Source organism: Wasmannia auropunctata, unplaced genomic scaffold (assembly GCF_000956235.1).
Source record: "Wasmannia auropunctata unplaced genomic scaffold, wasmannia.A_1.0 LD336031.1, whole genome shotgun sequence".
NCBI classification, from domain to species: Eukaryota; Metazoa; Arthropoda; class Insecta; order Hymenoptera; family Formicidae; genus Wasmannia; species Wasmannia auropunctata.
In genome coordinates, this window is record NW_012026859.1 from 611523 (window position 1) to 636846 (window position 25324).

Consider the following 25324-nt stretch of genomic DNA (forward strand, 5'->3'; position numbering starts at 1 on the left):
AATATATTGTTCTATTTTATTATTGATTTTTATGATGAATTAATTTTAACACATAAATAAATCGATAAACTTGAAATTTTAATTTAAATTTATAAAACTAAAATGACAGGATTAAAAAATATAACGATAAATTTAGCAATATTATTATTACGAATTATTTTTCTAAAATACGCATTATATTAGCGCAACAGAAAATAAAAAATTATGCGTATAAAAACTTTAATTAACTCACTTTAATTGTAAATAAATATTCAATTGCAAATAGCACAAAAATTGTATTTTATCCGTTATGTTTCCAAATATAAGATTAGTTAATATCCTATTTCGTCAGTCATCACTTTATAATATTGGAGGAAAGTTATTATTAAAATATCACGGGATAATATATGTTCTCCGCGAAATTTCGCGGGCGTAAAGTTGGAAATATTCTCACCTCTGCTGGTCACTTAACAACGGGAAAACTTTGAGCATAGTTTCCAAGAACGGTCTGCCTTTGGAGAATCTTGACCTCGCAGCATGGCTTTGTCACGAACAAAAAGTTTCCACGATCAGACCAAAATCCTTCCTCTTTCCACTTGAAATCTTGTTAACAGGTAAATTCCATCCTATCGGCCGTCGCAAAGTTATGTCATATGTATGCAAAGCAAAAAGCTACGCAGAGTTAATTAATAATTAATAGAAATTTTTATAAAAATTATTTTTCATTTACTCTGTTATGATTTACTTATTTGTTATTTATAAGAAAATTAATGTTATGTATACTTAAATATAACGTGTGTTTTATATATACATATATAATACATTGTGCATATACCAGAATTCGCGCACAATACGATTCTTTATATCAGAAACAATAATTTCTTCTATAGTAAAATTCTATCCAAACAATAATTTTTAAATGAGAATAATTTAAAATTAACAAATAAACACTGTAAGTTACGCTTGAATTAATAGTGGCGCGCACTGGATGTATAATGCTTTACTACGTTTTACTATTTCTTTAAAGATTTCATAACAATTATACATGATATCTAACAAAAAAACTAATAATTTTTTTAAGGAGAATTTTTACTCTCGCGCCTTTCATAAAGATAATTTTCGAATCGAAGATTCTATGTTAACGAGCTTTTCGAACCGTAAACTCGTTCGTTCTCATTACGCGCGTAATTTGCCACTGATAGTCGACCTGCCTTAAATTCGATGTTCATTTGCTTCTACTCCTTAAATACTCTTTAACGATCTCAATTACGACATAAGAGTCTATGCTTGCATCAATCGTGTTTTGTCGGTGCTCGTAGGAATACGATACATATTATAAGAATTATAGAATACGATACATATACTATAGACTATGTAAAAGCTTGGTTTATAATACACATTTGCAATACAAAAAAAAATATTGAAATTTATATACATTAATGTTACGTTATGTTTTCAGTTATATTTTTGAAATTATATAATATTATACATATTTAATTTTTTTATCTTACTTAAATTAATATTTTATAGCTGTTTTATAGGAGTTGTAGTTCTTAAAAAAGCACATAAATAAAGCTATCTATCTATCTGCCTAACTATCTATCTGCTTAACTATCTATCCGCAGCTATCTCTAATGAAACTCCAGTAAAGGCCAAAGAGAGCTATAGTTGTATTTAAATACATATATGTCGATATATCGATTTGGTGGAAAGTTGCAGTCTAGGACTGTTCAGTCTTTGTGCAAACCCGGAACTGCATGTGCATTTGCGTTCGCGAAACAGATACTGTACTTATTAATTTAGAAATAATAAAGAGATATAATATTTGTGAGCGAAATATAAATCGCGCGAATAACGTGTACATTAAGTAGCAAATTGAGCTGTTTAAGATCAAATAATGCCCGTGCTATATTATTATTCTCCGAGTCCACCTTGCCGAGCTGTCTTGCTCGTGGCAGAGGCGATTGGGCTCGAAATGGAATTGATATCATTGAACGTGATGGCTGGTGAGCATTTGACACCGGAATACGAGGAGGTATGAAAAATTAATAGCGTATGATACATTATTAGATAGAAATATCTTTTTGTTTCTTACTTTAGATAATTTCGTAGTTTGAAAGTAAACTAAAATATTGAGAAGCACTAAGTTTCTTAATATTAGAATAAGCACATTTTTATCTTCTAGTTAAATCCGCAAAAGACCATTCCTTTCTTAATTGACGATGATCTCAAGCTATCGGAAAGGTCAGTAAAAGCGTTTTAATAATGTGCAGCGCTCATTTTGCTGTATTTATATTGGGATATTCATTTAAGAAACGACATATTTCAGTCGAGCTATCCTGGCTTATTTGGCCGATCAGTACGGCCCGGATGAGACGTTATACCCGCGGAGTCCAGAGGCACGTGCTTTAGTTAATCAACGATTATACTTCGATCTCGGCAGCCTTTTTGCGAACATATTTGATTATTACGTACGTGTACACATTTCATCGCTTCTGAATAAACTGTATCGCGGCAGCGCATGCAATCGATTATCGCACATTTCGTGATCGTAGATGCCCGTGCTCAGAAAACAAGTCGATACGTACGATCCAGAACTGTATGAAAAACTAAAGGAAGCCTTTCAAGTTATGAACAATTTTCTTGAAGGACAAGATTACGTGGCTGGAGATAATTTAACGATCGCTGATCTATCTTTGACTGCGTCTGTAACCACAGCAGAGGTAATTTCGATGGTGTTATAAACAACTAATTAGGTATTCTTAGAAGCAACAAACATGTATTCTCTGGTGTAGCATTTTTCTTTCCTAAATATTTTCAAGAAATTATTCTTTCTGTCTGTAATTTTATGTGGATTTAGTTGCACTTTCGCCAATTGTCAGTTGACACACATCTAGAAATTATTTTTGAGATCTGTAAATTTAATTGATTTCTTGTTAGGCCTTTGGATTCGATTTGGAAGAATATAAAAATGTTTCCGACTGGTTAGAGAGAATAAAAACGTCTGCACCTGGATACGAGAAAGCAAATGGTGAACCTGTCGAAATGTTCAAGCAATTTATTCAAGCTTCGCAAGGGGAAGGAGGAGAAGAAGAAGGAGAAGCAGAAGGTGAAGGAGATCAAGGAGAAGAAGAAGAAAATTAGTAATATATTATATTAAACATTGTTTCAATTTTCCAAGCTGAAACATATTAAATAAATAAAATACTGGTGCATGTGAAGCTATCAATTTTAATCACACTTGTAATTATGTAGAAGAGATTGTTTATTATACAAGGAGTTTTATCAAAACTCATACTTGAAACAATTATACGTTGTTTTTTAGATGTTTTTATTATGTGCGTGTGTGTGTGTAGGCGTGTGTGTGTACGCGCGCGCGCTGTATACACAAAAGTAAAACTACAAATAAATAAGAGTGATACCTGCAATGTAAGCATAGTATAAGATTAAAAAAATAAATAAACTGTCACTTCAATAAAAATATAAGTTCTTAATGTCACATTAATTTAAAAGAATTATATATCATTTGATATACTTAGTTTTAAATCGTATTATATATAATTCCTAGATAATTCTTCTTATTATTTTCCAATAATTTCTTATTATTTTCGTCCGTTGAAAACTTGAAGTGTTAAACATTAGTAACATTGCCGACGGTTGGCAATGAGATTTTTACGCGAATTCTAAAGTTCTAAAGTCACATTCAACGTACGTCATCACACCTGTATCGTATGTCGGGTAATGATCTACTGAAGATCTACTGAAAGTCGGTGTGAAAATTTGAAACCCATTTCTATTTACAGCAGTTTATTATCCTATTTTATTTTATTTACATTTTAATTATTTATTCTCCTTAACATATAAATTTTTATGTAATGTTAATGTAAATTTATTTATTAATCCTTGAAACGTCCAAGATAATATTGTTTTAAAGATATTGATTTAATCGTCTTATCTACGAAACATAAATTGCAACTCATAATATACTCATGGAGATATTATTTTGAAAATTATGTACTTTACGTATTGATTCAAGAATATTTTCATTTTTTCATAAATAATAAATATTATATCGTTATAAAGATATTCAATATACTTGTTCACTTACCGACAGAAAAGATTCGAATGATGTACGAGGTTCGTCCTTTCGAATGTAGAATTTAATTAAGCATATACATATACTTCATTAATTAAATATGATGTAGATATTAAAATAAATTTTTTCAATTTCAACACTAGCTAGCAACTAGGATTTCCTTCTGTAGGTCTATATATTTTATAACTATATATTATCCTCACTCATTTGTCGTAATAACGTAAAGTACGACGCCGCTGTACTTAATATCTACAAGTATAAATTTGTATATTATATTGTCAACGAAAGAAAGAAAGAAGACGACATCAAAAATTAATTCACAAGCACATATGTAAAATAAAAAACAAGTTAAAAATAAAATAATTTTGTAATATGTAATATAATGTGTGATCTTTAGCAATGTGTTAAACACAAATGAGTTCATAAAATCAAGCAGGATAAAATGTTTAAAGTAGATTTTTTTTAGTCACAGATAAGAAATAATATAAAATTGAAAATTTTCTTTTGCTATACATTGTTTATAATTCGTACAAATTTTCTCATATGGGTATTCAAGTACTCGCGACTACCAAATAGTAAAATTTTTATATTTAAATATTTTAAGTTTAAATTTTGCTCTAAGTACGTTAACCCACAATATAAAATTACCGGAACAGTGGGGATCTGAAAGCGTTTAGCAAACTTTTGTTAAGAGCTAAAAAAACTTTTTAATTTAAAGTGTATGGGGGTACCCGGAGTATCGACGTAGGGGATAATCTAAAAACTTCAAGTGAGGAAAGTATCAGAAGTACGAGACGTATATTCTTATGGACATATTTTTACAACCGGGCAGAAGAATAAAGTGCGACGATCGTGATTATGGTATTGTACAAAAAAGAAAAAAAAACCTGGCACCGATAACGATGCTTTTTACAACTTGTAATAAATAAATTTCTTTGGGAAAGTTTTAAAGGCCCCCCCTCCCCCCAAGTCATACTCAGCGCGTCGCACTTACCCCCATGAAAGTGTCCAAGGACATAACCGTGAAACTCCCAGCGGTTAACTTGCACGGCCGGCGTGCTCTGATCATGATCATAATTAGCCCTTTCTTCACCGCCCTGCCTAGATCGTTGTCGGGTAAAAGGTACCATTTGGAATTGTAAGCGGCGTCGGAAATACCCACACTTTGCACAATTATGTCATTGGACGTCCACGTATAAATAAACAGCTGGATAAGACCGCCCACGAAATGGAAGGCAAAAATGCACTTTCTGATAATCATATCCGCAGCCTGCGAACAAAAGAATTTCAGAAGGCGACAATATCAATCCTTCTAACGCGGAGGTTGTAATTATTTATGAAAAGTTTGATTTTTTCATGCGTTATTCTACGTAATTACAAATACGTCAAAGATTTTTCTAAAATTTTTAAATATACACATTATCGACTTTTTATGCTTTTAAATTCTAAACGTGAATAAGTAAATATAAGAGAGTCAAAGGATTAAATTTAATTTAAATGCTGAATTAAATTTATCAAACTTAATTGCATTTTACTTCGAGAACATTTCTCGCTGCAGTCGAAATACAGAATTAACTGACAAGTAAGTACGGAGAGAGAGAGAGAGAGAGAGAGTGGAAAGCTAGGAGATAAGGAGGTAAAATTCGAAAGCTCACGAGAAACTGAAATCCACCGAAGCAGAGGACTACGCTGGAGAGCAGCAACTGTCCGAGCAATATAATAGCGAACACGCGTTGCATATTACGCACGTAAGATATGAGCGTGATGTGGTGCTGCACACAGTCCTGCAGTTTCTTGAACGATACAACCGCAACATTCGTTTCCAATGGACATTTCTGATCCATCGTATCCTCGATGCAATCCTCAGCGATGACTTTTACTTTGTGAGCCAAGATTTTCAGTTGCGCGGCAATGTGAATATTGAACGTGCTTACAAAATTGTCAAAGCAGAAAGTGCAGATACCCGAATGTATTGTCGAAAGTGACTGCAAAAGTGATCATAGTAATGTAAATTAAATTTTTATATGGAAAATTAAAAATGTTAATTAAAGTTTAAAAAAAAAATTACTTTTATATTATTGAATCATTTATTCTAATAGAATAAATTTTTTTTATTCTATTAGAAATAAGTAACTAAAGATAATGTAAATATTTTCAATGAAAAGATAAATAAAAGATTAAATTTATTTTTTATTTTAAAGATCACAGTTTTTGTATAATAAAAAAAAAAGTAATAAAGAACACTGAAAGTTAAATACTAAAACTTATATAAAATTTATCTCCTCCAATATGTATAATTATTTAAAAATATGTGTCATTTTTTAAAATATATAAACTATTAAAAACACAAAGCATTGAGATAATTAACATTCAATTATCCATTAATATCCATTAATTGTCGGTACCAATAAAATTGTTAGTAATTGACATAAATTGCCTATAATATTAAATAAAACTCATTATTTTATACATACACTGTTCTATTACCTGTATAACATAAGTGACTTCGTAATACGGTGAGTGATATGGAAAGTCAATCCACAGCTTGAAAGGTAGAATTTTCTCCGTTTCGTTTTTTGCTTCATGCTCTATTACAAACAGCAAAAGGAATATTTGACGCGATGTACGTCGTCACTTTACATGACAGTCCGAGAAGTAACATTCGCCACTACAGCGTAAGCAGAAACGAAAATTGTACCGAAAAAAGGTGCGAAGATGTAATTTAAAGTCGCCACGTAAACGATGAACGTAAAAGTGTAAGTCATAGTCATCCCTAGCCTGTCATATCCTTCTAGGATTCGAGTGCCAACCTCGTCATAAGTGGCACTCCAAAAATTCCTCTCGGCGGAACGAATCAAGTCCATTACCATGTCACGGTAGAACATGAAGCTGCCTAGCTTCACTAATATCATTATTAATAGGAACGTTGTGCACAGGTTGAACGTGGCAGCCTATGAGTAATAAAACTCTCAAGAATTAAATAAATTCTGCCCCCTCCCCTCCATATGAACGCTATAAGCGTGAAAAAATTCTGTAGGTTATTTTTCTATTTAATATTTTATTTATTTATTTTATATTGAAAAATTATTTCGCACATGGTAATTTATATGTTATAAATATTCCCATAAATGACGTTAAATGTTATTATAATATAATGTCATTAACTTTAACATAGAAAATATTTTTTAAGATAGAATAAAATTATGAAAAACAGAATAGAATATCTTATGTCCTCTTTGATTCTCAATTAGATCGATAGTTATCGAAAACTTTCAATTGGCGTAAGGTATACTCTTTCCATATGTACTTTCACACAAACACTCAAACACATACACATACACAGCATCAGGAATTCTCCAATTATACTTTTCCAATTATAACAGTTTCAATCCGTCGGAATAAAAGAAAATTAAAAATATATTGAAGCAAAACATACACGCTCCGCTGCTAAAGCTATACGTACTCGAACTGCATAATTGTCTAGATTTCTTTTCTCGGAATTAAATCGGAGTTAAATGTTAGTTAGTTTTACGCGTTTAATAATTCAAAATGATGCACCGTATACAAAACTTAAAATAAAACTGCACTTTAACGTCAAAATAAATTCAAATATATAACCGCGCTGCTTCTACATCCGTCAAGGTGGAACTGCGAGAGCGATCGCTGGCGTCACTCACGTAAAAGTCACCTAAGCAGTGATACAGATCAACGCCCTCGACGAGAATGGCGAAGGAGATCTGCCAAACGGCATAGCCGAACGCGACGCGCAGGAGCAGCTGCTCCCTGGATGTCTCGACGTACCAGAACCCGACTACTTTCATGAAGAGCCGGGTAATATTCACCGATCGGTACTCCTTACTTTGCGTCATGCCGAACCTCGTGATTTTCTTACGCCGCGCACCGGCCTTAAGTGCATCCGAATGGCCGAGCCATTCTCGGCATAAGTGGAAGCCCATTATGCTAACAAGCGAGGAAAATTGGCGCGCACTTACCAGCGGGTGACAGGCTGTAATCGGCACGCGTCTCCTTTGCCGAAGGCGCACAATTGGTGGTGTACGTATTAAATTCGATCTCCGATGGGGACAATGCCACCACATGGCCCTTTCTCTTCGGCGCTTCCCCCGTCAGTAGCCCGACTGCGAGCCATCGAACCACATCGCAAATTGGACGTCTCCACTTGCAACGTACAGGAACGATATTGAGGTAATAGTATTTGCAGACAATTTGCTTCAGCTGATGAATTAACGCGTAGTAACTAAAGTTTTTCACATTTTTCTAAATGCATAAACATATAAATGCAGTACATAAAAATGGACATATTTTTTTTCGAACAATTTTACACGAGGGAATTAAGAAAAATATATCTGCGAAGTATTTCCGTCAGAAGAATTGTCAATTTTATTTGCAATAGTCTGTCAGAAAAAAAAAGTTATTGAAAATAAATTACAATCTTTGATATTCTGTAGAATATACATATGTACATTTCACGTATTGTATAAATATTTCTAAAAATGAATATGCAACACGCTGAACATTTTCAGTTTTTCAAAAACTAAATATTTTAATGTTTCGAATATTTCTAAGCTCTTTCCTCCAATTTGTTTTTTATAGTAAGTTTGAATTCCCTACTTTTGAGCGCTCACTCCACAAATTTGCGAAGCAAGGTGAAGTAGGACGCCGCGGTGCTCAATACCTGGAAGGAGAATACAAAATTGTCACGTTGCGGAAAGTATCTGCAGATGTATACTGTTTTATACACCCATAAGATTTTTACCGCCATAAACGTCTCGAGAGACACCGGGAAGAAACCGCCAGCGGATATGGAGCAGGCACGTGCGGATCGCACCATGATCATCAGAATGGCTTTCCTGACTGCCCTGTTCTCCTCGTGGGACAAGACCTGCCAGTTGGCGTTGTACGCCGCGTCTCCGACCGCTCGGCTCTCGTCCATTAATTCGTTCGCCGTCAGCGTGATCACGAACAGCTGGATGAAGCAGCCGTTTGTATGAGCGATGAATATCATTCGTCTGACGAGAGTACCTCGGGCCTTTTCCAACAGAGACGCAGACGCGTGATGGAGAAGATCAGCGAATAAAGCAGGTAAGCTATTTATTTACGCTCATCTTTCTCTTACGTTACCTTCACTTATCTAACATCGTTATGTGAATAAAGAGTTCCGACACGCACATTTCATACATTCACACACACACACACATTCCTTAACACAACACTACGTGTATAAGGCAACTTACCAAAAATACCTGAAAGCCCGCGACGCAAAGCATGACGCCGGACACCAACAGCTGACAAAGGGTTGTGTACATGAAAATTTGTTCCATTTTTTCACTGTACCAGATTAGCTCGTGATGCAATTTGACGCACTCTCTGAGGTTTTCGTATACTCCCCGCCTCTGTTTCTCGTCGAGTGACCTTACGGTATCGGTCCGTTCGACCCTCTTGAGAATGCTTCCCAACCGGTGTTGCAGAATTTTGAACTGGCCTGCAGTGTGCAGGTTCAATAAACCCAAGAGATTGTCGAAGCAACAGAAGCACACGCCACAGTGAATGAGCGCTGTAATCTGTAAAATTGCACACTGTAAAAAGGAAAGATTTACGGACACGTCGGCAATAAAATGCTGCATTGCATGCAAATCGGTGACACAGCTACTAATGCTATCAATTCTCGTTATTATTAAGTTCTTTAAAAACTTAATAATATGATAAATATATATAAGTTAAGATAAATATATCTACAGTTTCTAAAAAAATAATACAAAACAAAAGGTATTCCTATTAAGCTGGTTGAAGTTTGGAACGTTCCTGGAGCGATTTTTAAAAAATTATTTGTCCCGTTTCTAGCTTCACATAGAATAACTCATAAATGCCACAAACACAATACAAAATATTTCGATACACGCGTTGGAAGGCACCCTTATATGCTCGATAAACCACCCTCCCAGTCTGCACTTAAAAAATTTTAGCTACGTGCCAAAAATGATTTGGCCCATTTCTACTGTTACACAAAGTAACTCCTAAGTGCCAGACACGAAATATTCCAATTGAATACACGCATCGAAAGACACCCTTATGCTCGATAAACCACCCTCTCGGTCACTTAAAAAATTCTAGCTACGCCAAAAATGATTTGTCTCATTTCAACTTTTTGTACAACATTACTTCTAACAATAAGCGCCAGATACAAATTAAAAATGTTCTAATCGAATACACGCGTCGGAAGGCACCCTTATGTTTGATAAACTACTTAAAAAATTCTGCCTTCCGACGCGTGTATTTGATCGAAATATTTTGTACTGTGTTTGTGGCACTTATGAGTTATACTCTATGCAAAGCTAGAAATGGGACAAATCATTTTTAAAAAATCGCTCCAGAAACGTTCCAAACTTCAACCAACTCTCCTTTATAACACAATTTTGAAGAACCATGCTGCATTACCTGAATAGCGAATAGTATTTCAAAGTTAGGCGAAATGGTTGTCGGGATTCCAATCCAAAGAGAAAACGGGAGTATTCTGTCGGTCTCGTTTCTTCCTATATTTTCTACAAAAATGTAATATAGAAGAGAAACGTGAAATCCCTGTGTCTGCGCAACGGTATTACGAACAGAAGGTGCTTAGTACCTGAACTAAGATTTGTACCGTTCGTGTTCTATTCTCTACTAAGTAGGCGATGTAAATTTAGATTCAGGATACCGATTAGAGGAGTCAGCATATAGGTGGCAACGGTTCCTTGAACGAAGAACGTAAACGCGCACATTAATATTATTGCCTTTTTGTTAATCCTTTCCAAAATATTGCTGCCGTACTCGTCGTACTGGGCGTTCCAAAAATTTTCCTCTGTATATTTCAACATACTCAGCAGGTCTTTTCGATGAAGAAGAAACAAGGTTACCTTCGACAAAATTGTGACTACCGGCATACTGCTACAAGCGGTGTACGTGAGGGCCTAAAAAAAAATATTAATACAGATTTTGTTACTAACTTTTTATAAAAATTGTATGTCATTGTAGAGAAGCTAGTAACTTGACATAACTTGACATTAACAATCTACGAAAAATAAAATTAATAAAATTAATATATAAAAATTGTATAACATTAATAAAAATAAACACTATATAGCTCTGTATCTTTAATTATTTACATTTATTACAAGCTTTTGATTACTATTATATACACAAACAATACTATCCTATGACTAATATGTAGAGATGTAATAGAAAAAAACCAAAATTTTTTTATAAAATACGTCTTTTTTTAAGAAAAAAACATAAGCCTCGTTTTCTTCAAAAATTTTCTTTTAGCTATCTATATTTAATATCTATATTTTGCTTAATATAAATTAATTTTTCATGATTTTTTATTTTATAGATAGTAAATTTAAATTATCATTATTTTAACCTTTACGCAGAACAAGGAAGCTAATATATTGATTCTGAAACATATTTTGAAGCAAAGACTTTCAATGAATAATTATAATAAATTCTACTTAAGGAAAAGCTGTTTAGAAAAATAATTAAAAAGATTCTCCTTTTATAAAAGTTGAATGTAGATTACATTAAAATTAATTATATAATTATAGAATTACTATTTACAATTAATTAGTCGTGCTATCGGAATTAAAAAAAAACCACATTTGTATTTTTTCAGTGAAATAAAATACGTTTTTATTCTAATGTTTTTTTCTATTAGAAAAAAAAACGTTTTTTTACATCTCTATCAATATGTGATAATTTTCCCACGTTTATTATAAATTTTGATACTTACATAAAAGTCGCCTTTACCTAGATATATTTCGGTCGACTCTATCCACAAAGCGAGGCATCCTACGTATATTGTATAACCCAAAACTCCATTCAACAATCGTTCCTCAGTTTTCGACTCGGGGGGCCAGAAACCGATCACCTTCATAAGAAATCTCACTATTCGTATCGATAGAAATCTATCCTCCTTCTTCGAGGATAGATTTCTACTTCGAGCGTACTTCGTCATCGTGCATCGATCGCTACTTCAGCGGTTGGTGTCGTATTAACGAGATTCGCGGTATCGCACGATGCAATGATATACGTATAGGAGATATAACAGGCGTAATAACAGGCATACGCTACGGCAATCGTGGCACGATCTTTGATCGAGTTATTTCCCCTTCTATTACTTCCAGCCTCTATTATCATGCTAGTCGTATCGCAGGATAGGAGGGATTGCATTATTACGGGGTACATACCCTCCGCCTTTCTCGCGAAGAGGAACATGCAATGTTAATGTATCCGCGCCGTCGACGAACTCCGTTCCGTAAGTATATTTAGATTAAAATCGTCTACGAACGCGGGAGAGCGGTACAAAGAAAAAAAAAGAAGGTACGTTACCGAACACCTTCCAATCTTTCTTACAGGTGTTACATTCGCAGGATCCTAAAGAGAATTTCCCGAGGAAATGATAAGAAATGTGGCGAGAAGTCATGCGATAACAGAATGCCCTTATATAGAGGCAAAAAAGTATCAGTCGACGATTGTGCCTCGTACCTCGAAGATCGTAGATACCACGGAGCAATGGCCGTTCGATAAGTTTTTATTTAAAAAAAACAAGTGTTTTGCCTAGACTTTAATAAGGATTTTATTAGTGCAGGAATTAAAGTTATATTTGTTACTCTAGATTTTGTATTAATGCTACTAATGAATGATACTAACAATAAGATTGAAAGAAATGTAAGATATCTGTAAATCTCTCTAAAGAAACTTCATCTTGCTTTGCAGTCTTCAGCAACTCCAGGTAAGAAACTGAAACTTATTAAGGAAAATCAATTTTGAATTTAATTTCAGATTTTACAATAATTTTCAATTAAAGAAAATTTAGATGTACGCGTAATTTACAGAGTGACAACTAGGAAGTTGTTAAAACTAAATAATTACTTATTTTGTAAAAAGGAAATGAATATGTACTATCCTATAGAAAAAATTTGTCACTTTTATTAATATGTCACCTTGATTATCACTCTGTATATTAAAAATATAGTATAAAAAATTAGATATAAATGTAAAATTTATCATATAAATTAATAATTTATAATTCATTTAATTTTTAGTATATAATAATTATCTTTAATTTTTATTCATACATTTTTGTATTTTAATAAAATTTAATTTTATGGAGATTAATTCCCTATATTTTGTGTTAATGAAAAAAAAATGCACGCATCTCTCTTTCGCTGAATTAATAAGTCGCATAAATAATAACCCAGAATGGGAATTAGGAGAATTATATAACCGCATATACACAATGGAGATATTTTATTTTATATATATATATACATATATATATAATATAATATTTAATATTTTAATGTGTTCTTTTCTGAGAAAATAAGTATACTTATACTCGCAACTCGATATATTTTAGCTACGTGGGGCGTGATTCGGCGTTACCACAGCATCCTCTATATAAAATGACGGGGAAAATTGGGAAAATTAAAATTTATTGCTAACTCGAACAGTATGGACAGAGAATCTGCGCCTCGGCGTGACCGGCGTGATAACGCCGAATCGCCGGCTGTTTATACATACCATCTATATATATGTATATACATATACATATATTCAAAACATACAACAAACGAAGACTATCTTTCGTATTTACGTATTCGTCTTAACGGTAAGTATTTTCGTTATTTTTTTCTTTTTTTTTTTTAATAAGTTATGCTGGGTAAGAGTCATCTCTCGACATATCGGTAACATCTTTTGGTTGGTACGTTACATACATATTTCTGATAGGATTTGCTAAACACTTATCGACCACCTTGCATTGCAATCAATTCGTCTTTCTTACCTTCTAGTATGTTTCTATTTTATTTCATTGTTATAAAGATAACGCTGCGCTTATCCATATAACGCGTAACCGTCAATAAAACAAAAGTAAAACGGAAAGGAAAGAGGATGGCATACCGTTCGATGTGTATGTAGCTTAGAAGATTTCAATATTACGGCCGTCTCATAAAGCGCCGAGCTCAATTCGAATCGCCAGAGTATTTGATTTTTATTTATTCGGTAAACGCGCGTGTGCAACGAAAGTGTCGATTTGACCGTGACACTTATACGCGTGCAAATTCTCAAAAGCGATATTCTACTTTGTGTGTGTGTGTGTGTGTGTGTGTGTGTGTGTGTACGTGTGTGACTTAATTATCATGTTAGTACAAAATATTCCTCCACACTAAATTCCACTTAAAATAAATTTAATCTTTTTAATCATCGGAAAAGACACTTAAACTTCTCTAAGCGAAGAAAAGCGTATTGAATGTCTATGTTAATTAATACAAATCTAGATTTAATTTTACTCGATAAATACGGCAATCTCTCCTGCACTGTCTCTCTTCCTTTACACAAAACTTAATAATTTGTGATTATAGTGAACGAGTAAATAACGTTTATTTCTCGCGACTTTATAGTATTTTTATATAAAGAGCAAAGAGAAGGTGTTTTTAAATGTACAAAAACATCACTTTGCAGCTACAAACAGATGTGCATTTCCGATATCTCGACGTGGAAATCTCTTGTATGTACCAAGGCTCCGCCAGCATCATTAAATACGCTTGGCCGCTTCGCGCGTAACTGACACTAATAATATACCAATAACCGTAAATACGTTCTATCAATTAAACGCTTAATTATCGTATCTCATATCCCACTTAAGACACGAGATTACCTAACAATACAACAGGGAGTGTCTTGCGGACGATTGTAAAAAATTGTATAACAGAATGCTTATGTTCTATTGAGAGAAACGCTAAGTTCATGTAAATCATGTTATCGCTTTCCCTCGTATATCTCGCGCGCTATCAGAAAAAATAGGCTCACGACGATGGAGTAACCTTTAAGCGTCGGCTTCAGATACTCTACGCAATTTTCCCGCCGCCTCTGGGAATTAATTTTAGACGGTATCTTTGACTCATCTCTTGAGGTATCCCATAAACTATTCGCGATATCGGCAAATGTATTATATAAGAGATTTTATATGATAAAAGCACCGTTTTAATGACATGCTCTAACAAAACTTTGAAGAAAAAAGTATATCTTTTTCTGTTATTGAATATTCTTCTTGAAAATTATTGCTCAGGCCATATGCTTTTATATAAACGTGCTTTTACCATTGACGAAATTTATAACTATGTTGAATAATTAAGTTAGTAAAGTATTAATTATTAAGCTGTTACTTTTGGAAACTATTATTTTTGGAATGCTCATCGAAATAAGCATCGACTTTAAATAATTTGCCTTTCTAAGTTATCGTAATAATTAAATAAAATAAATGTATACTGCAGGACCAACTTGTAAGTAGAAATGCGCGATACACGCGATACGTTGTTATGATATAAGTTCGCAATATCTTTGTAACCTAGTTATGTTTGATAAAATCCCTGGCAGGAACCAGCAGTATGTATTTTGTTCTATGTAAATTGTGTTACTTTTAAATTAATATTAAATCCGTTCAAGAGAAAGCACTATTAACAACGGACAACGGGGCTTGTTCTGGTCGCGATTAAGGCATGATCATGAATTTCTCGAACACATATTAACGTGATAAAATGGATGAGGCAGTTCTTTCATTGAATGTCGAAGATGTTTCAAGGATCACTACAAAAAGACTGTCTTAATCAAATCGTTTTGATGTCAACTGTACGAGATACAAAATTAATTTTTGGACTGATCGCTTGCTTAAACCTTAAGAAAGGTATTTAAGCTTTCTTAAGGTCTTTCAAACTTTAGAGAACTTAAATTTTATCTTCTTATTTGTACGTAAATGAATAACCAATCAAAGACATTAATTTCAATACAATATTTCTCTCCTGCTTTCATGTTCTTACAATTAGATAATCAATAAAAGTAATTTATACATATTATGTGTTCTGAAAATCATAAACAAATTTAAAGAAATTGAGAGATACTCATCAATAATTGTATTGAACTTTCTTCATTTTTTTTTCACGTCGCCAGTTAAGAGTTAATGTCAAAGGAGATTACCTTGAAGGGGATTACCTTGAAGGGGATAAAACCGTGAATATAGGATTAGTCAGTTATTTTTTCATAGCGTTAGTCCGGAAATTTTTTTATTGCACCTCGTAAGTCCTGGTAACAGAACTCAAGCGTGTGTAGGGGCTGTAGATGTTTGAGTAAATCTGTCATACGGACAATTTTCGATAAAACTTGAACATGAGATTATCAATAAAAAATAGCTGAATATTTCAAGTATCTGAATATCGAGAATATAATCTATGTTCATTTAAATATGATACAGATAGTTTATGTTGAATTGGTCAAAAGTATCACAAGTCTAATAAATATAAAAATATATGTACTGCAAAGTGACGGTACCGCAAACACGGCAACAATTGAACCGTCGGAAATGCTTGATATTCAAAGTACTTGAATTATTTGACCATTTATTTCATCTGAGTTAGAATTAATCGAATCTCAAGGCTCGAATCACAGCAATGTCTAAATAGTCGAATATTCAAACGTACCGGAATTTCAAATTTACTTTACGTAGCCCTATTATGAACTTCTTTACATTTATTATTTGGTTACGACGTCTTCTTGCATGCATCTAATTTACAAATGCGACCAACGTATTTTTCATCTCGCTAATTAAAACGTTCATATACAATGAAGCTTTTATTCGTAGACAGTTGCGCAATGCATTTCTTAAGAGAAAAAAAATCGCACGCGAAAGAGAGATAATTCCAATGGATTCACACGTTTTGTCAATTGCTTTGTAAATCTTGTAAATCAAAAGCTTCATAAAGTTACGAAAGTCCGTTAAAGTGTGTGCGTGTTAGAAGATATTCTGCGCGTGCGACAAAAATCGATCAATAATAATTAATTAACAATCAAAAAGGGATCCACAGAAGGTACAAAAAGGATCCACGACGGAACGATAAATCTGGAACGTGTGTTAAGACAATGTGTGTCAGTGTGTTATTTTAGTTACAACGTAGCAACAATAGATATACATATAGTACGTACATGCAGACAGAGCGGATAGACTTACGTTTGATCCTTACATGCACACTACGTGAGTTTATATTCATGTTCGTACACGATAACTTACACGTATTCGTCATTTCTTATACGTGTACAGTTACACAGCCCGAGATTACCGCCGGTATATTACAATACGACCGACGGGTAATTTCGGGTTGCGAGTTGCCGATGCTACACAGACACCGAAAAACGCTTTCCATAACAATTTGTGACGTGCAACGAGTGTCCGTGGCATCGAAATTTGAAATTAGCAAAAAATTGTGTCTCAATCTCAAATCCTGATTGTTCCTACGTTTCTTCAATTATAATTGCTGTCGCTGCTATAATGATCGCGTGCCTCCCGTTTTCCTACTTTATTATCATTTTTACACTTAATCGCCACCGATGGATATGAATTGAAATAGACTCGGTGGTCTCTTGTAATAGCTCGCACGCCTGCAGTTAAATCTACAGCTCGTATCGTCACTCGTATAAAAACCTTACGAAAATAATTGCTCTATCGTAAAATCCGGCAATTCGCTTACGACGTTACCATCTTACAACTACAAGGATTCAAAGTAATCCCGTTGCCCCAGAAGGAAGGGGGGGATGTGAATCGCAAGAGCCGATCATCTCGGCCCTTAAAAATGTAACGAGTAACGCGACCACTCGATCGCTCTATCGCGACGCGCGCGGAAATCCGCGATCTGATCGATCGCGGTGCCAATGGACAAAGTAACACGCCTTTCTTTCGTTTTTTTTTTTTTATCGCCGATGGATGATCACGTGCGACGAAATAACAAGCGCGCGATAAACGTCGTGGCTTGAAAAGGCTACGGGAATTGCCCTCGGACAAATCCGGGCAAACCTCGATGTGCAAACGCGGTGCTGCGGACGATCAAGCTCGAGAAAAAACCCTGTCGATTAATCCAGCGAAGAACGAACAAACGCCTGTGATAGCAGTGATACAATCTAGCTTGGATCAGACCGCCACTCGGTCACGTGACTTCCCGATGATACGAGAATGCAAGAAATAGAAATTTAGAAAAAACGTCCAAAGTCGGAAAAAGGAAAAGGACCGTCTGATGTCTTCATCTCACACATTTGCATTGCCATAAAGTTTTTCTCATCGCAAGTGTTGAGAGCAATGGCGTCGCCAATGAACTACAAACGGATCTCCGAAGAAAACATACGTACGTAATCCTATAGTAATTATAATTTTAAATACGTGGCAAATTGTATATATAGATAGTGCGTTTGCAAAGGTTCGATTAACTCATTACTACTCAAATTAATTTTTTTCCCTTATAAAACGAATATATCATAGAACGAAGATTAAATGAACATTAGAGATGCATATTAGAGCACGACGTGTGAGTCATATATAGCCTTACGAGGAAATCAATCATGATCTATAGTGATCAGTATTTTCTCCTTGGAGATTATAAACAAACTGTCCTTCGTGATCAGGCAACCGACCGTCAATTAATGATAATCAACAAATTACTGCGTGCCCGTTCGTCCCGCTACGGATATTGTGTTATCTAATCTCGATTCTTGGTGCAACTGGTGGTCTCAACGTGTACGAATGAACCTGCGGCATGCGATACTGAGTACACGCGCTAGATAACGTCAGAATCTTAGGCGATTTATTTCACCAACGTCTCCGTTTTGCCCGAAAACCGCTCGCATGAACGAATACGGATCGAGATCGAGTTTTACGCGACGCTGCGCCTTCCACCGTACATTCGATGAGAACCCCGTGTTAATTGGTGTGTATGTGCACACGTCTTCACTCACATGCCCCCTTAATTACGCAAATATCCCGCCAACGAGGATCAGCTTTAATTGTCTATCATGACGGAAAGTGCCCGCGCGCCTACTGTCAAGAGACAACGACTCAGCTCGTACCCGCGCGCTAGCACGCGAGTCATCATCCCCGACATCATCGCCACTCCGCGCTGTCGCGCTAATTACGTACTCGACACAACACAAGGGCGCGTGCATCCGCCGCAATCGTAACAAACTCCATCCTGCTTTACATTTAATTGGTAGACTTAACTATACGTCCTCTCTTTCTTTCTCTCTCTCTCTCTTTCTCTCTTTCTCTCTTTCTCTCTTTGTTTCAAACGTACCGTACAAATATCTCGAACATAGAAGAAGTCCTAATTCATTGAAGCGTAAATCTCGTCTCTCCTGGATCACCTAGAAAGCTACTTCGTCGTGTCGTTAGGCGAACAATTGCACAACCGCGTGCTCACAGCGACGAACTCGTCTCTTAACAACTAGAGTATATATGTATATTAACGTAGTGGTATTATTACGCAGTGGCTAAACATTGTGACAAAATCCAAAATAACGACGTGTCTTTCGTTAAGGACAATGGCAGGGCGACAATCGTTCCATGGTCTGTCTGAGCTGGGAAAGGCTTCTCTCTTCTCTCGTCATACCATTGACAACTTCCGGTCCGAGCAACAATCGTGTCGATCATCCGTACGAGGATGACCCGTAAATCCTCGGACTGGCTGACTTCGGCCAGATTTCGGCTTCGACCGGCGTGCAATTAAGACGGTCACCGATCGAGATGCAAAGGCCACCGCGCTCCTCTTTCAGTTTGTCCACCGTTGATCGGGTATGTATATCAAATCTGCACAATAAAGGCGAGGTCACCTCAGGGCACCCTCGACTCACGCGGCTGCAATTACACGCCGGTGTGATTGAATATGTAGGAAACGTTGCTGTCCTGGTGAACCGGCGGCCCGTGCCAGCGTCTCGTCGACGAGTTGTTGTTGTTGTTGTTGACGTAATAGGAGGACTTTCTCATGCTCGTCGAGGAGGACATCATCGCGACGGTCTCGTAGTACCTCAGCTTGCCGCAGCATCGGCCGCTCTTGAGGATGGCGATGAAGCCGCGCCGGTACTTCTTGTTGAAGAAAGCGTAGAGGATCGGATTTATGCAGGAGTTGCTGGCGCCCAGCCACTGGGCGATCGGCGTGGCGATCGGCAAGATCTCGTCCTCACTCTCGGCCACGTTACCACCCAGCTTGACCACGGCGAAAATTACGTAGAGAGGCAACCATGAGAGGACGAAGAGTATCACGACCACAACCAGCATCTTGACCACCTTCACCTTCGACTTCTGCTGTATCCTCTCCATCTGGGCGTCCTTGGTATCGGTGGGTATATGCCTGCGCCACACCTTGATCCAGATGAGAATATAGCAGAGGGATATGAGTATCATCGGTAGCACGTAGCAGAGGGTCAGATTGCCGATCAGGAAGAACAGCGAGCCGTCCTTGGGATGCGGCCACTTCTCCAGGCAGAAACGCAGGTCGGGATCGTCGTCGTAAATGGAGACCAAGTCGAAGAACAGCAGCCAGGGTGACGTCATTGTCAGGGCAATGAACCAGATCACGACGATTATCATGCGAGCTCGCCGTTTCGTGATTTGACATTTCAACGGCCACCAGATCGCCAAAAACCTGAAAAAGGCAAATGGCAGCTGTCGTTAGTTACTATCAATCTCAATTTATTCACCAAGTTTGTAAAACTAGAAACTCGAATTGGCGCATAAGAATCGTTAGGTATATTTTAAAAATTATACCGTAAATAAATAGCTATTTTTGCATTTTTACAAATTGATAAAAATCCACTTAAGATTTCATAAAATGTAAAATGTATTTAACAGGAATGATTCTAAAATATGTGTATTTGTATGAAATAATTGAGTATATGTAAAAAAAATCGTATAGGAAGTTATTTTTAAGCATTTAATAATTGACTTTTACTTTTCGATGTGTCAGTAGGATTTATTTGGTATATCAAACACTAAACAATCGTGGTCTGATATCTCACGGCAATCCCGTTTTGTTGAGGTGGATAAAAATCAGTTATTAATACGCGCGGTTTTACCTTCCATATAATCTAGTCCGATAAAGCATCAAGAGAAGTGTGTGTGTAATAACTATTATTAGAATCGAGTAACGACCTACAATCAATAATATCAAATAATGATCGAATACATTAAATCTACATTGCAAAAAAAAGCGAGGTGCAGCGCGGGAAAATATCAGGAGAGGGCAAAACCTTTTGATCAAAGACGACGAAGGTCCCCATCAGTTAGTGACTTTCCTATCAGCGATAAGCAGTTGTGTACCTCGCTCGTGTACACAGAAACCACTTGCGCGTTAGATAATCTCGTCTGATTTATTGTGCCGTATGTCACGAAGAATGCAGAATAGCTATTTTACGGGCACCACGCGGGACAGGTTCGGCTGTGAGTCGGGGCGCCTACGCGCGCCTCAGGAAACGCGCACGCGGTCCGGCCGTCGCGTGTACGGTCGTCGCGCCATTTTTAGGTCTCACATACGGAATTGCCGACAAAATATTCCATTCGCCATTTCGAAAGACACTCGGCACCCGAGAGTTCACGCTTGAGCGGGTACGCGCCGCGAGCGGGTATGTGAAAATAGATACGAGGAACACCTTTTATGCGACGCAGGAATTCTCATTTGCCGTGTCCGGATTATTTAGGACTAGTCGGATTACTTCGTGAAAAATCACGTTGTGCTTTCGTCTCCGGTATTGAGCCGATCACCTTCGAGTGTGAATGAACCAGCCAGTTTATTAACATTCCGAGGCAAGTCTTCCACGACAATACGTTCAGCAGCGATTGTAGCCGTTGTCATTGAAAATGGAAAATTTTTCCACGACACGCGAAGCTTACTTGTAACACTTATATAGATAAAGATATGCAACGTAAAAGAGAAAAAAATAAGCATAACATTAACTAGCTGTCATTATACTAAGGCGACACAAAGTCTAAAATTGACGTCTTTTAATCATCTTTTAAATGGTCCGCGCAGAAGTGTCTAAAAGGCATTTGAAAGACGTCTTATGCATCAATTTTAAACTTTGTGTTGTCTGGCTAGAGTCGATAATTAAACAAATTATTTTCGATGCCAATTAAAGTTGTTTGCGAATTAAATTAATTTGCAAAGAGAGGAGGTTTAACGAGTCCCACTTGAAATGTACTGAGGAAGGAAAAAGGAATCGGCACAACATACGGAAGAGCAATTACTCGTTAAATTCCGCAGCCATATAAATTGCGCTCGCCCGTGTCTAACGATAAGAACACGGAATAAAAATCACATAAATCGCCGTCGAAGCGATTGGGACACGCGGACCATCGATCACGACGACGACGACGACGACGTCGTCGCGAGGTGAGAGCAATTGACGAACCTTTCGGAGCCTTATGTATATGTATATATATATATATATATATATATATTAATAGCGATGAAGCACGTTCATAGATTCGGAGGAGATCCGCGCGGGATAAGTCTTTGTGATGCAAAGAAGCCGTAAAACCGGGACACTCGCCGAGACGCGCGAAAGCGAGGGGGGGGGAGGTAAAAAGGGGGAAGTACTTCTTTCTCCTCATTAATTAAATGGTCCCCGCCCACGGAGAAACGTCAAATGCTATCTTTAATGAACGTTTCTCTCTCGCGACGCCCGGTACCAGAAAACCGTACAGCTTCCGTACAGATTCATTAAGTCGCCATTTTGCCGCTCGACGCCAACAGTCGTCGCGGATTTTCCGCCTCCGCTTACGCCGCCGCCGCGATTAGCGAGCGCCGCCCTTCTCTCTCGCCGTTGTGCTATCGGCGTCATCGACTGCGTCTTCGTGTCGTCGTAACCTTCGTTCCAATGAATAAACTTAAAATATCTTCGTCGTCGTGACCTTCCATAAATCAATGCGGCTGATACCGATCTGCAAGCAGTTCTCACGGAGCGCGGCGTCACTTCCGAGTCAGCGGCGGCGGCGGCGGCGGCGGCGCGTGTGTACGCGCCGTCACTTATCGCGATATGTATCGCGTATAAACAACGAACTTCCCCCGAGTCTTCGTGTCGACTGAGCGACAAGGAGAATCAGGCGGCGGGAGAAAAAAAATTGAAAAGAAAAAAATCCGCGAATGCGGAAATCCATCAGCTCGCCCAAGGCCGCCTATGGCCGCGCGGAGTGGGGCGGATACAATGAGAGACGTTCGACGAGATGATGATCCCGGAGACATGTATCTATATAAAGGGATCGATTGCTCCCGGTAGTTGCAACTGCAGTACCGAACAGCTAGTGTTGTCCTGTGTGTTCGCTAACGGGAATTAAAGCTGATTAAACGCTTAACATGTTCAAACTGGCAAGTATATCCGTCGTACACCCGTGCGCGCTCGTTCGCGTCAGTTCGCGCGCCTGTGTGCAGTGATCGCTTCCGGCCGCGAGGATACTTTCGCGATGCTTAATTTTAAAAGCGTCGAAATGTTAACGCGTCGCGTTATGTGACATTTTTGAAAAATTCGAACATTATCGCTGCAAAATTGTCATCGAACCACACGATACTGCGGTGCTCGATAACATAAAAGTTTTGTTCAGCGCAATAAATTCGAATAAAATTCGAATGCTGGACACATCCTGCGCCAGCGCTAACGTTACGACTGCAAAATTCTACCGGACCGCCGCTCAATTTCGCTAATAAACGCATCGACGAAGAAGCTTACGCTTCATAAATTCGTCGAGTTCGCCCGAATCGCGAGCGCACGCTCAGACACTTCGATCCGCGTGCGATAAAAGCGTCCGCGATCGATCGACCCGTGTAATCCTTCTCGAAGCGGAGCACACACACACACACACATCGTAGGAGCGAGAGGAAAGTGTTATCGCCGAAATTACAGCGCTATTGAAATCGAAGTACCGCGGAAACGTATCCAGGCGCGAAACTTTCGCGGGACGTGTACGCCTGTGCCGAGCGTGGATATAATTGAATTACCATAAAAGAAAGAAGAGAAAGAAAAGCGGGACGCTTATATATTGCTGCGGATCGGGGAGGAAAAGGGGAAGGGAAAAAAAGGGATCGGCATTCGGCGCTCGTTCTTGGCACGTGCGATCGGTCCCGGTGATTAATTGGAGCGAGGTGATATCGAGCTGGCGGTCGGCGAATGAAAAAAGAAAAAAAAAAAGAAAACGGGCCGATCAGGCGTCGCCGCCAAAGTCACCGGCGGCGACGACGCTCAAATGCGCCTCGCTTGCTCGCTCGAGCACACTCTCGACATTTTTCATAGCGCCCGTAAAAACCCGCTGGGCGCCGCGCCGCGCCGGACGATTTAAGCGACGTGTCCCGATTTCGAAAGCGTAATCACCCTTATTGCTTCGCAGATCCTGATGGCTATCTTGGTGGTGGCGGCCACATGCGCGCCGATGCCGGAACCGGCGCCGACACCGGTACCAGGCCCCCTGCCGCCGCCGCTGCTCGCCCCTTACCCGGTGATCTATCCGGCGCCTTACGTCAAGGTGTACCCGTATCATCCGGTTCCCCTGGCGTACTATAACAGCTACAAGTGGCTCCACCCGGGCTCGGCGTACACTTACTAAACATCGATTCGGGCCCGCCCCGGAGGATCGCCCCAGCAGCACGGCTCGTGGTAACCCCCCTCGATATAACGCGACTCACCGCAACGCGCCAAATGATTCTGTATCGTGGTAGAACGTTTCTGAAATAAAATATTCTCTCTTGTCGCAGACGCCGCAGTGTGCTCGACTATATGACGATCACCCCCCAGCTTCTTCTTCCCTTCCCTCCTTCTCTCGTTCTCACCCTCTTTCCCTCTACCAGCGTCTTCAACATCCGTTAATTCCGCTCCGCGAAAGAGGATCTCTCGTCCGAGCTTTTGGCAAACTCCGCGCTATCGAGCGGCCCATCAATTTCGTCGGTTTGTACGCCGGTGAAATTTATGAAACAACACGCATTATACCGCATAATCGCGCTGTTCGCGGACAAGTAATTCCGTTTTAGCCCATTATCCGCCAGCGATACATTTTCGGAATAGTACGTTAAATTTTGGTCCCGCATTCTCTGCGGTACGCGCCATGCCGCAATAAACAATTCCCCACGAATAATGTGAAGCAAATACGAAACAGATGTGAATAGATGTGTGAAACAACAAGATTAAATGCTCATAACGCGGGAAAAATATCTCTCTCCTCGCGGGATTTATTTTGGATCATTTTTACTTTCAATGACTCTCAGCCCCCATAACTTATCGTTGGATAATCTGAAATGATGTGACTGAATGAAGACAAATTACATAATAAAAACATGGGGGAAAAAGCGTCGCGTATTTCGCGTGGCAAATTTATAAATAATTTTATATGATGCTATACGTGAAATA

General features: G+C 37.8%; 5 protein-coding genes across 5 annotated transcripts in view; 2 read left to right on the top strand and 3 right to left on the bottom strand.

The window, feature by feature from the left end:
* The first annotated feature begins 1707 nt into the window (after positions 1-1707).
* Positions 1708-3287, top strand: LOC105452482 (glutathione S-transferase 1-1-like). Its single transcript, XM_011693608.1, has 5 exons — positions 1708-2014; positions 2165-2223; positions 2309-2450; positions 2535-2702; positions 2920-3287. Exons 1-5 carry the CDS (start codon positions 1877-1879, stop codon positions 3121-3123), a joined length of 711 nt encoding a protein of 236 aa, XP_011691910.1. The 5' UTR covers positions 1708-1876; the 3' UTR covers positions 3124-3287.
* Positions 3288-3849: 562 nt separating this feature from the next.
* On the bottom strand, positions 3850-7067 carry LOC105452485 (odorant receptor Or2-like). The gene is made up of 6 exons (XM_011693613.1): positions 6774-7067; positions 6563-6663; positions 5731-6060; positions 5070-5345; positions 4088-4324; positions 3850-3934 (listed from the first exon to the last, which is right to left on the bottom strand). The coding sequence occupies exons 1-5, from the start codon at positions 6985-6987 to the stop codon at positions 4262-4264; spliced, it is 984 nt and encodes a 327-aa protein (XP_011691915.1). The 5' UTR covers positions 6988-7067; the 3' UTR covers positions 3850-3934; positions 4088-4261.
* Positions 7068-8676: 1609 nt separating this feature from the next.
* Positions 8677-11999, bottom strand: LOC105452491 (odorant receptor Or2-like). The gene is made up of 6 exons (XM_011693620.1): positions 11856-11999; positions 10785-11037; positions 10529-10632; positions 9328-9654; positions 8850-9122; positions 8677-8768 (listed from the first exon to the last, which is right to left on the bottom strand). The coding sequence occupies exons 1-6, from the start codon at positions 11997-11999 to the stop codon at positions 8715-8717; spliced, it is 1155 nt and encodes a 384-aa protein (XP_011691922.1). The 3' UTR covers positions 8677-8714.
* A 1774-nt stretch (positions 12000-13773) lies between these two features.
* Positions 13774-25324, bottom strand: part of LOC105452488 (neuropeptide FF receptor 2) — a 46393-nt gene continuing 34842 nt past the window's right edge. The window contains exon 3 of the mRNA XM_011693617.1: positions 13774-20580. Within this exon, the coding sequence (XP_011691919.1) occupies positions 19800-20580 (781 nt within the window). The 3' untranslated portion in view covers positions 13774-19799. The remainder of the gene's footprint in view (positions 20581-25324) is intronic.
* Positions 23218-24676, top strand: LOC105452487 (neuropeptide-like 3). Its single transcript, XM_011693615.1, has 2 exons — positions 23218-23298; positions 24312-24676. The coding sequence occupies exons 1-2, from the start codon at positions 23287-23289 to the stop codon at positions 24525-24527; spliced, it is 228 nt and encodes a 75-aa protein (XP_011691917.1). The 5' UTR covers positions 23218-23286; the 3' UTR covers positions 24528-24676.